At 47.4% G+C, this 12,137-nt stretch overlaps 1 protein-coding gene across 2 annotated transcripts in view; it reads right to left on the bottom strand.

The window, feature by feature from the left end:
• Positions 1 to 12,137, bottom strand: part of LOC129696200 (CMP-N-acetylneuraminate-beta-galactosamide-alpha-2,3-sialyltransferase 1-like) — a 59,479-nt gene that overhangs the window by 4,549 nt on the left and 42,793 nt on the right. For both annotated transcript variants that reach the window (XM_055633845.1, XM_055633844.1), the window contains 2 exons: positions 8,062 to 8,107; positions 507 to 626 (listed from right to left, as the gene is read on the bottom strand). In XM_055633845.1, coding sequence (XP_055489820.1) covers positions 507 to 626; positions 8,062 to 8,107 — 166 coding nt within the window. The remainder of the gene's footprint in view (positions 1 to 506; positions 627 to 8,061; positions 8,108 to 12,137) is intronic.

Here is a 12,137-nt window from a genome sequence, read left to right on the forward strand (position 1 = left end):
TGCCCAAATTTGCTCACAATAAGGCCTGACCACAATAAAGCCTGACCAGCACCTTATAGAGCTTCAGCATTGCATCCCTGTTTTTGTATACAAGCCCTCTCGAAATAAATACTAGCAATGCATTTGCTTTCTTTACTATCGATTCAACTTGCAGCTTAACTTTTTAATCGATATCCTCCTATGTTTTCCTTTGTTCTCTAAAGCATAATGCTTGCATTAACTCCTGCTAAACAACTGATCTTTAGGATGAGTGCCTTCTAGACATTAGCATCAATAATGTATTAAGCTTTGGGAAAAGAGGTGGAAGGCAATGTCCTTTTTTTGAACTTATCTGATATTCATACTCATTCCAACACGAGTAATCAACTAAAGAAATTTTCACTGAATATGTGCAGATACAAGTAAAGCCCATGGTTGTTATTCGTATTAGTTAACAAGGTGGACTCTGCATTATGACTTTGAAAGTGATCAAACTTTCTTCATTTTACATCAGAAACCACATTTACCTCATCGCAGACATGAAGGGCAAAAATTGTGACCAGCATTCCAGTCGATGGCTGTTTCCCATGACGTTGATTCCAGTTGTAATGAACATACTTAAAAAAATGTGGGCTCATAACCAACACCTGAAAATACAAAGTTCAAGAAGATTTAGAAGAGATTTATTTTTGGTCTAGAGAATCGATTTTTTTAAAAAAACTGCATATGCCAGATTTCCAAAATAAAAACAGAAAATGTAAGAAAGGCTCAACTGGCCAGACAGCACCTGTGGAAAGAGAAGAGATCACGTTCATCAAAAATGGGAAAAATAGAGTTTCAGTTGCAGACAGGGTGGGGGGGACTAGACAGGATGAAGTGAATATTTCTGATAGAAGCTGGATAGGCTGGGTCTTTTTTATGTTGAAGTGTATGAGATTAGGGAGGGGGTGATTTTATAGAGATATCAAAAATTACGAGGAGAATAAATAAGGCGAATAGTCACAGTAATTTCCTCAGGTAGCCAAGTCTAAAACTAGAGTGCATAGCTTTAAAGTGAGGTAGGAAAGATTTAAAAGGGACCTGAGCAGCAATGTCCATGGCATCCTTGACATCCGCACTAATGTTCCAGATATCAACCACTCACCGTATAAAACATTTTCCACTACAATTTATCTATACATAACTAAATCTCTGATCTTGTTATCTTCCAGTTTGTGCGGTCTTTCTATTTGTGCAAAAACGGTTTGCGATAGCGCATGCGCCGAACTATACCTTCTCCTGCAGTTCAGCGCCACGCGGATTAGTCTCTTCCCTTGTCACTCACTGGGACGGGTCCCCCCCCTTCCTGCGCCATCGCATCTTTACTGGAGCTGAGGATGGACGGCGGAGTATTCCAACTGGACATAATTTTCAGAGGGATCCCAAGCAGCCCAGCCCCAAGCAGCCCAGCATCGGAGACCCAGCATCGGAGGTCCAGCATCAGAGACCCAACCCAGTGTTGGAGACCCTGCCCAGCCCAGCCCAGCGTGGGAGACCCAGCCCTGCCCGGAGTTGGTGATGTCGCTGATATCGCCAAACGGAAAGCAGAGACTCTAACCCCGACAGAGGTGAAAGACCAGTGTCTAGCGCCCGCTGTGAGTCCCCATCGCACCGCAAATTCCAGCCACTACCCCTCTGGTACCCCTCGCTGGCTCCTCCCCCCTCCCCCGTGATACCCTCCTCTCGCCCATGGCTCTTCCCCGCCTTTTCTATGAGCTCACTCCCCCTCCCCCCTTCCTGCCCACGCACCCCTCTCCCCCCACAACTCTGCCCCCTCCCCCGCACCCCTCCCCCCCACAACTCTGCCCCCTCCCCCACCCCACCCCGCCCCCCACAACCACCCCTGCCCCCCCACAACCCCCCTCTAACCCCGCCCCCACAACTCACCCATCCCCACACCCCTCCCCCACAACCCCCTGCCCACGCACTCCCCCCTCCCGTCCTTCCACCTCCCACATTCCTCCTCCCCCCCCCCGTCCACACACACACCTCTTCCCCCCCCACCCCCCACCCTCCCCCCACACCACCATCTTCCCAACCACACCTCCCCGTCCCACACACACCCCTTCTCCCCTCCCACCCCACACCCCTCCCACCCAAAACCCCTCCTCCCCTCCCACCCCACAAGAGAAGGAAAAGAGGAGGGAGGAGGTGATGGGGGAAGGAGGGGGTATAGAGGGAGAAGAGGGGGACTAGAGGAGGTGGGGAGTGGGGGAGGTAGAGAGTGGGGAATAGAGGGAGAGGAGGGCAATGGGGGAGGTGAGGACGGATAGTGGGGGTATAGAGGGAGGTGAGTAGTGGGGAGGTGGGGGATAGAGGGATAGGAGGAATGTATGGAGGGGAGAGGAGTTATGGATGGAGGGAGGGAGTGACTGAGGATAGGGCAAAGGAGAGGGAAAGAGGTGAGAGGGGGATTGGGGAGGGGAGGAGGAGAGGGGAAAGAAGGGGGAGGAGGGAGAGATAGTGCTAGGGATGAGAGGAAATTAGCTCCGCCTGTGCAGTTGGGGGCTATGGGTGAGTGGTGGAATATTGCGTTGGGGGACTAAGCCTCCTGTGTGACAGGGACCCAACGGGTCCCACTTAGTCTATTCTCCATTAAAACGCGTTATTCTCCCTCCCATCTAGTCTACATTCTAACTTACCTCCTTTCATGCATATGGCAATAAACCTGCACCGCTAATATCAAGTGCAAGTTTGTTGTCATATGCACGAATATGAGGCATGGGTACTATGGAAAACCGTGCTTGCAGCAGGCACAAACACACATGAAAAACTAATCAAATATCCAGCATCTGCAGTGATTTTCTGTTAGTTTGCTGATGTTGTTAATCCATTTTAGCTGATTGCTATACAAGGAAGCACTGAATCCAGTGCATATTTTAGGAAGGGTTCTCTAGCTTTGAAATCAACAATGCAGCCATTCTGTCAGGAACCAGACCGGGTCACTCCAACAATACATGTTTTGTTTGAATGAACTTTAGCAATGCCCCACAGAATGTTGAGTGGGAACGATGGAATAAGATGCGTTCTTCAGCCAAATTTATTTTCCAAAATGTGACTTTAACAAGTTTAAAGTAAATTTCAATACTACTGTACCACTGAATAATACTACTGAAGCTGTTCCCTGAAAACAAAAAGTTGATGCAAAAAACAACTTGAGGAACTAGAAGCAACTATGGGGAAAGGTATCAACAGATAGCTTCATTGTATTGTAGTGTTACAATTTACTTTAAACTTGTTGAAGTCACCTTTGTCGACTTTTCGGGTTGAGACCCTTCATCAGAACATTTGTAAATATGATATTATGCAAATGCTAATTTGAACCAGGCCTGGAACATTGTAATCGCATTATCAATGGTCTCTAATAAATATAAACAGAAAATATTAAAATTGATACTTCAGGTATTCTGTGAAAAGAGAAACAGAAACATTTCAATTACCTTTCAAAAGAACAACCAATGATGTCCCCCCTCAACCTTCTATACTCCAGCGAGTAGAGGCCCAATGACATCAAACGCTCATCATATGTTAACCCACTCATTCCTGGAATCATTCTCATAAACCTCCTCTGGAACCTCTGCAGCGCCAGTACATCCTTCCCCAGATATGCAGTCTGACCAGTACCTTATAAAGCCTCAGCATGCCTGTTTTTGGATACTAGTCCTCTCGAAATAAACGCTAGCATTGGTTTGCCTTCCTTACTACCGATTCAACTTGCAAATTCACTTTTGGGAATCCTGCACTAGCACTCCCAAGTGCCTTTGTACCTCAGATTTCTGAAATCTCTCCCCATTTAGAAAATAGTCTACGTCTTTATTCCTACCATCAAAATGCTGGACTCCACATTTTATTACACTGTATTCCATCTGCCACTTTTCACCCCACCCTCCCAATCTGCCCAAGTCCTTCTGTAGAGCTTTGTCTGCATTACCGACTCCTCCATCTATCTTCATATCATCTGCAACCTTGGACACAAAACCTTCAATCATCTAAATCATTGATATACAACGTGAATAGTAGCGGCCCCAGCACCGACCCCTGCGGAACTCTGCTAGTCACTGGCAGCCAACCAGAAAAAAAGTCCTCTTTAATGCCACTCTTTACCTTCGGCCATCCAGCCAACCTGCATTCCAGTGCATTCCAGACCACATTCCAGGTCCTCATCACTCACACCAGCCTTTTGTTTTGGTCTACTATTACCGTTAACCTCATGTCAGCCACCTTCCGTGTTAAGTTTCTGTGCTTTAAAGGGAAATTTAATGCCAAATATGCTTGCCCCATATAGCATATTTTTAAACACGGACAGGGGAAAAGGTTTCTCCTTGGAATTCAGCCAGAGTCAAGTCCACAGAATGATATAGAGGGAGGGAGAAGAAGGAGGAGGAGATGATCAAACCAGTAACTGATGGTTAGGGAAATAAACATACATTTCTGTGGTTATGTTGCCTCCCTAGTGTCAATGTTAGGATATCACTGGCAGGCTACAGATAATTATGTCAGTATGGTTGAACAGCCAGAGACTGTGGTCCACTCTGGCATCAACAATAAAGATTGGGGATGCTGGCAGAGGATAAAGAGTTAGAAAAGAGATTAAGAAGGCAAATCTCAGTGGTGTTAATATCAGATTTTTTTTTCCAGTGTCGCCTGCCACAGAGAATAGAAAGGGAAGGATAGAAACATAGAAAATAGGTGCAGGAGTAGGCCATTTGGCCCTTCGAGCCTGCACCGTCATTCAATAAGAACATGGCTGATCATCCAACTCAGTATCCTGTACCTGCCTTCTCTCCATACCCTCTGATCCCTTTAGCCACAAGGGCCACATCTAACTCCCTCTTAAATATAGCCAATAAACTGGTCTCAACTACTTTCTGTGGCAGATAATTCTACAGATTCACCACTCTGTGTGAAGAAATAATTCTCATCTCGGTCCTAAAACCCCCTTATCCTTAAACTGTGACCCCTTGTTCTTGACTTCCCCAACATCGGGAACAATCTTCCTGCATCTAGCCTGTCCAACCCCTTAAGAATTTTGTAAGTTTCTATAAGATCACCCCTCAATCTTCTAAATTCTAGCGAGTACAAGCCGAGTCTATCCAGTCTTTCTTCATATGAAAGTCCTTCCATCCCAGGAATCAGTCTGGTGAACCTTCTGTGTACTACCTCTAGGGCAAGAATGTCTTTCCTCAGATTAGGAGACCAAAACTGTATGCAATACTCCAGGTGTGGTCTCACCAAGGCCCTGTACAACTGCAGTAGAACTTCCCTGCTTCTATACTCAAATCCTTTTGACCGCCGCCCCCCTGCTATTTCCGGAAAATTATTTATGTCTTCCTTAGTGAAGACAGAACCAAAGTAGTTATTCAATTGGTCTGCCGTGTCCTTGTTTCCCATGATCAATTCACCTGTTTCTGACTGCAAGTGACCTACATTTGTTTTAACTAATCTTTTTTCTCTGCACATATCTATAAAAGCTTTTGCAGTCAGTTTTTATGTTCCCTGCCAGTTTTCTTTCATAATCTATTTTCCCTTTCCTAATTAAGCCCTTTGTCCTCCTCTGCTGGTCTCTGAATTTCTCCTAGTCCTCTGGTAGGCTGCTTTTTCTGGCTAATTTGTATGCTTCATCTTTTGTTTTGATACTATCCCTGATTTCCCTTGTTATCCATGGATGCACTACCTTCCCTGATTTATTTTTTTGCCAAACTGGGATGAACAATTGTTGTAGTTCATCCATGCAGTCTTTAAATGCCTTCCATGGCATATCCACCGTCAACTCTAAGAATCAATTGCCAGTCTATCTTGGCCAATTCCCATCTCATACCCTCAAAGTTACCTTTCTTCAAGTTCAGAACCCTTGTTTCTGAATTAACTATGTCACTCTCCATCCTAATGAAGAACTCAACCATATTATGTTCACTCTTACCCAAGGGGCCACACACAACAAGACTTCTAACTAACCCTTCCTCATTACTCAATACCTAGTCTAGAATAGCCTGCTCTCTCGTTGGTTCCTCTACATGTTGGTTTAGAAAACTATCCCTCATACAGTCCAAGTAATCCTCTTCCTCAGCACCCCTGCCAATTTGATTCACCCAATCTATACGTAGATTGAAGTCACCCATTATAACTGTTTTACCTTTGTTGCACGCATTTCTAATTTCCTGTTTGATGCCATCTTCAATTCCACTACTACTGTTAGGTGGCCTGTACATAACTCCCACTTGCGTTTTCTGCCCCTTAGTGTTTCGCAGCTCTACCCATATCGATTCCACATCCTCCAAGCTAATGTCCTTCCTTTCCATTGCGTTAATCTCCACTCTAACCAGCAACGCTACCCCACCTCCTTTTCCTTTCTGTCTATCCCTCCTGAATATTGAATATCCCTGGATGTTCAGCTCCCAGCCTTGGTCACCCTGGAGCCATGTCTCCGTGATCACAACTATAACATATTCATTAATAACTATCTGCACATTCAACTCATCCACCTTATTACGAATGCTCCTTGCATTGAGCCACAAAGCCTTCAGGCTTGTTTTTACAACTCTTACCCCTTATACAATTATGTTGAAAAATGGCCCTTTTTGATTTTTGCCCTGGATTTGTCTGCCTACCACTTTTACTTTTCACCTTGCTACCTATTGCTTCTACCCTCATTTTACACCCCTCTGCCTCTCTGCTCATGCTCCCATCCCCCTGCCACATTAGTTTAAATCCTCCCCGACAGCACTAGAATATAATATAGAATAGTTTCTTTATTGTCATTGTAACATGAACCATGTACAACGAAATTTAAAAATGTAGCAAACATTCCCCCAAGGACATTGGTTCTATTCCAGCCCAGATGCAGACCGTCCTGTTTGTACTGGTCCCACCTCCCCCAGAACTGGTTTCAATGCCCTATAAATTTGAATCCCTCCCCCTTGCACCATTTTTCAAGCCACGTATTCATCTGAAATATCTTCCTATTTCTACTCTGACCAGCACGTGGCACTGGTAGTAATCCAGAGATTATTACCTTTGAGGTCCTACTTAAGTTTCTACTAGCTCCCTAAATTCACCTTATAGGACCTCATCCCATTTTTTACCTATATCGTTGGTGCCAATGTGCACCACGCCAACTGGCTCTTCACCCTCCCCCTCCAGAATGTTCTGCAGCTGACAGATAGTAGGGATATTTGAAGGGATATTTTCAAAGCTGGAGAGATGAAGCAGGGGAGGACAATTAAAGTAATATGGACAGGGGAGAGGCAAAGCAAGGTAGGTTTTCAAAGGAGAGAGAATGTCACAGAATGGACGGGAAGAAAAATGGATCACTTTTTTCCACAAAGAATATAAAATGTTCAAATATATATTTATAGTACAGGTCCACCAACCATTTTCCAGCAACTGATGGTCCAGCACCTCCTATAATCTAGACAAAATTAAGAGAGTGCACTTTAACCCCCCCCCCCCCAGAGGTCTCTCCAAAAATATGGCACTTAAGCCTGGTGAGGTGGTTGTTAGCCACCTCACCAGGACTTTAGCGGCTGATCAGTGGGTCAAATTTGCCCCCTGCAGTTGGGGCTCTGGAACTCTGGCCCAGCCAACAGAACTGTTCCCTTAGCCGACTTCTATGGCCAATTGGCAGGACGAATTTGCCAATTGCAGTCGGGCCTCTGGAACAGTGACCTGGCCAGAGCCGGCACATCCATTCCCACAGCCGACTTCCATGACCAATTGGCAGGTCAAATTTGCTCCCTGCAGCCACGGCTTTGGAACTCCGGCCCAGCCGAAGCCATCAGACCTGTTCCCATAGGTGACGTCTGAGGCTGACCGTGTAGGATGGTATCTCAGCCCCTCGGTGGCCTAGACGGTGTGTCTTTTTTTGTAAACCAGTATCCGCAGTTCCTTGTGGCTTCAAGATTTACTTAGTTTTGCTTTTCAGTTAAGTCAGGTAGATATGCCACACTCTTAAAAATGCCACCTTTATGGTTAGCAAAGTTCATCCATTTGTACTTAACCTTAGGCCCTTCCCACCCGAATAAGACAAATTAAATTGTAACTCACCTTATCTTTATTTGCCTTGATCCTTCTTATCACTGGACTATGAGCACTGTTAATAAGATAATAAAAAAAATAAACATAATCAATTCATCTCAGTCCTGCACAATTCAAATATATTTTTTAATCTCTGGTACCTATTTGCCTCCAACCGACTAATTTGTGATCTGTTGTTGAAGAAATGTTACCTGCTGACCAGTGATGTAACAACTTTGATCATTAATATTCATTTGTTCACAATGGACATCTCAATGACTTATCCACAATCAATGATACTGTATATATGTATGGACAATGAATAGGAGGTAATTAATGAATTGCCAAATTTTATTGACCACATCATTCAAGTCATAAAGTAGAATTCACATTGATCATCATCATTATTAAGTTTGCTGACGATACCACGGTAGTAGGACTGATCAGCGACAACGATGAGTCAGCCTACAGGGAGATCCAGCACCTGACAGCCTGGTGTGCCAACAATAACCTCATCCTCAACTCCAAAAAGACGAAGGAGATTATTGTTGACTTCAGGCAGACCAGAGGAGGCAGTCATACCCCCATCCAAATAAACGGGACTGAGGTGGAGCGCGTCTCCAGCTATAAATTCCTCGGAGTACATATCTCGGAGGATTTGTACTGGTCCCTCAACACCTCCAAGCTGATCAAAAAGGCACAGCAGCGCCTTTACTTCCTGAGGAGGCTCAAGAAAGCCCACCTGTCCCCCCAGATCCTGACCAACTTTTACCGCTGTACCATAGAGAGTATCCTGACCACCTGCTTCACGGTATGGTACAGCAGCTGCACTGCTGTTGACAGGAAGGCACTACAACGGGTGGTGAAAACCGCGCGGCACATCATCGGTGCCCCGCTCCCTGCCATGGATGCCCTCCACCGAAAACGGTGTCTGAGACGGGCTGGGAAGTTCATCAAAGACCCCTCACACCCCAACCATGGACTGTTTGCCCTCCTCTCATCAGGGAGGCGGTACAGGAGCCTCAGATCACGTACTAGTAGGATGAGGAACAGCTTCTACAACAATACAATCACACTGCTGAACTCGGAGTCCTGACGATAGATTTCTCTGGTCCCTCCGTCCCCATTGTTTAATTATTCTGTATTTCCTGATTATTCTGTATCTTCCCTCTTTCTATTTTTTTTGTTTTCTTTATGTACAACTACTACGGACTGACGCAAAACTGCATTTCGTTGTATTGATACTTGTATTTGTGCGATGACATTAAAGTTGAATTGAATTGAATTGAATTGACTTAAATTCACATCCACCTTTTGCTAACCTGGAGTTAAATCTGACAGTCTTCATAAGAGCTATTTGTAGGCTGTGGGCCGAGCATCAAAAATGTGTCTAGAATTTAACTTTCGTGACCCATGTCTGTGAACTAGAAATTTTGCACAGATTTAGAAAAAATATAATTGAGAAGGAAGTCATAACAGGTCAGTGCCAAAAGTTGCACATTAATTTATTAAGCTAATTAGAAAATTAGATTGAAATAATATAATGAATATAATTGTGAGTGTGTGGAGGCACCAAATGTGATAAACAAATGGGTGACTTTATTCAGGCATAAAAGGTTCGTTAGACATGCACATTGGTCCTCTAACATAAAGCTGTTACCTCGTGGGCTCGAGCTGAGCCTCTGCTGAGGTGGAAGGACACACACCGCTAGAGAGATGAGAACTGGTCAGCTCGAAGTAAGAGAGAGAGAAGAGAAAGAGGGTTTACCCGGGGTTCAGTATAAAAACCAGGACACACCCCTATACCCCGTGAAAACTCCTCTCTGCCATTGCTGAGTCACGTGACCCTATCCCCGACTGCTGAGGGTTTGTGTAGCTAGTGGCCCAACCACTGGCTACACCTGTAGATGCCACTCGACCAGAGGTGGCGCTACTGACGGCGGTCAGGCAGCAGAGTTGCCACTCGCCCAGAGGTGGCGCTGTTTACGGCGGTCAGCAGGTCGAGTGTTGCTTCCGACTGGCCGGGGCGGCCATGTGGGAGTTGGCTGCGGTGGCCATTTTGGCGGCCAGCATCGATGGGCCTCACCCCACCGCTGCAGGTGGGATCTCCACCCACTGTTGTTGTCGTCACCGAAGGTTGGCTGTGCTGCCGCGCCCTCGGTGGAGGCTGGAAGCTGCTGGGGAATCCGTCACGGGACCGCTGACTCATGAACGGCCGAGGCGCCACCCCGCTGCTGGGCCAGATGGGCAGCCGCCGCCCAGGGATCTTCGGGGTCAGCACCGGTGAGGATGTCTTTGGGCATCTTCGGGGTCAGCGCCGGTGAGGATGTCTTCGGGCAGCCGCCCCAGGTAGGCCCGCCCTATCGGGTGGCTAGGCGGCTTTGGGCAGCCGCCCCAAGGCCTGCTCTATCGGGTGGCTAGGCTTTAAGCAGCGGCAGGCGGGGTAAAGGGCGGGCCCGCTCTCTCCCCGTCCCTGAGGCCGTCGGTGATGCTGGGGGCGGGGGGCTGCTACCCTCGCAGCTCCTGCGGCAGCTGGTGGGGGAGCGGCGGCAGTCGTGGCCTCTTAGCCCCAGTGGTCGGCTCCGGGTGGGTCATGCGGGAGAGATAGTTAGGACCGAGGCTGCTGCACTGCTCTCTGTTGTGGTGGACCCGGAATGCCGGCGTGCAGCTCAGGCAGCCTGAGATTTATTAGACCAGGCATAGGCGTTAGTCGAGCAGCCCGACCACGCTGGTAGGGCACAATGCGGCGTCTGGGTGCAGCACAGAGTTGACGGCTGCATCCATAGCGGTCATTACCGTAGAGCCGGGCTGCCAGCTGCAGACATCAGGTCACCAAGGTAGATGGTCAGTTGCGTGCGTCGGAAAATCCCAAATCATCATTTTGGAACGTCAGGGTCACCAATGTAATGGCACCAAATGTGGTGAACTTTACTTTATTCAGCCATAAAAGGTTTGTTATACATGCACGTTGGTCCTCTAACATAAAGTTGTTGCTGCTGCTGCTGTGAGGCTGTTGCCTCGTGTGCTGGAACTGAGACCCTGCTGCGGTGGAAGAACTCACCTCTAGACAGAGAGAACTGGTCAGCTCAAAGAGAGAGAGAAGAGAAACAGAGGGTAGTCCCGGGGTTCATTATATATACCAGGACACACCCCTCTACCCCTTGACAACTCCTCCCTGCCATTGCCGAGTTAAGTGACCCTACCCCCGACTGCGGAAGGTTCGTGTAGCTAGTGTCCCAACCACCGGGTGCCACCACAAGTATGTATTTTGAATGAGACTGCCGCAGAGGTCCTGCTCCTGAACCAGCTAATTAATGAGTGAGGGCAGTTTTTGTGGGTTCCCCCATTTACTGAACCTCACTAACTGCCAGTGGGCAGAGTGGGGGGTCACGGCCATAGTGGGACTGGGGCAGTGCCAGGCTGGGGGAAGGCTAGGCACCTTCGACTGAGAAGAAAATGGCTAAACCTAATGCCCCCCTTCCAGAGCTGCCCACGGCTGGAGCTGGAGTCGCTTTGGGACAGACTGTGGGCTTTGTACGTGTGGCCGCTCAGTGCATCCACCTCGGCCAGCATGCCCTTCTGGATCATCATGGTATTGATAGTGGGGAGTGGCACTGCCTTGCTCGCTGCAACATCGGACAGCCCGACCGACCCTTCGCAACATCCACAGGTCTACCGACAGCCTGACCGATCCTACACAGCATCCACGGGCCGGCCCGACACCCTGACCGACCCCTCGCAGCACTGACTGGCAGCCCAACAGCCCGACCGACGCGTCACAGCACTCATCGGCTACCGACAACCCGACCGACCCATCACAGCATCCACCCGCAGCCCGGCAGCCCGACCGACCCTTCGCAGCATCCACTGGCCTACCGACAGCCCGACCGACTGACTGATCGACTGACCGACGGACTGACCGACTAACCCTAATCCTAACACTAGCTCTACATTTTTATTATCATTTTTATTTAACAGTTCACATCATAACTTTACAAAGATACATCAATTGTAAAACAAAATTATCAGCAAGGTTAGCATTACCTTTATTCCTTCGAAACCTTGCTATTGTTTTGATGTAATTAGGAGGCAGCCATGATCCAAGA

The sequence above is a fragment of the Leucoraja erinacea genome, chromosome 4 (genome assembly GCF_028641065.1).
Source record: "Leucoraja erinacea ecotype New England chromosome 4, Leri_hhj_1, whole genome shotgun sequence".
NCBI lineage: Eukaryota > Metazoa > Chordata > Chondrichthyes > Rajiformes > Rajidae > Leucoraja > Leucoraja erinaceus.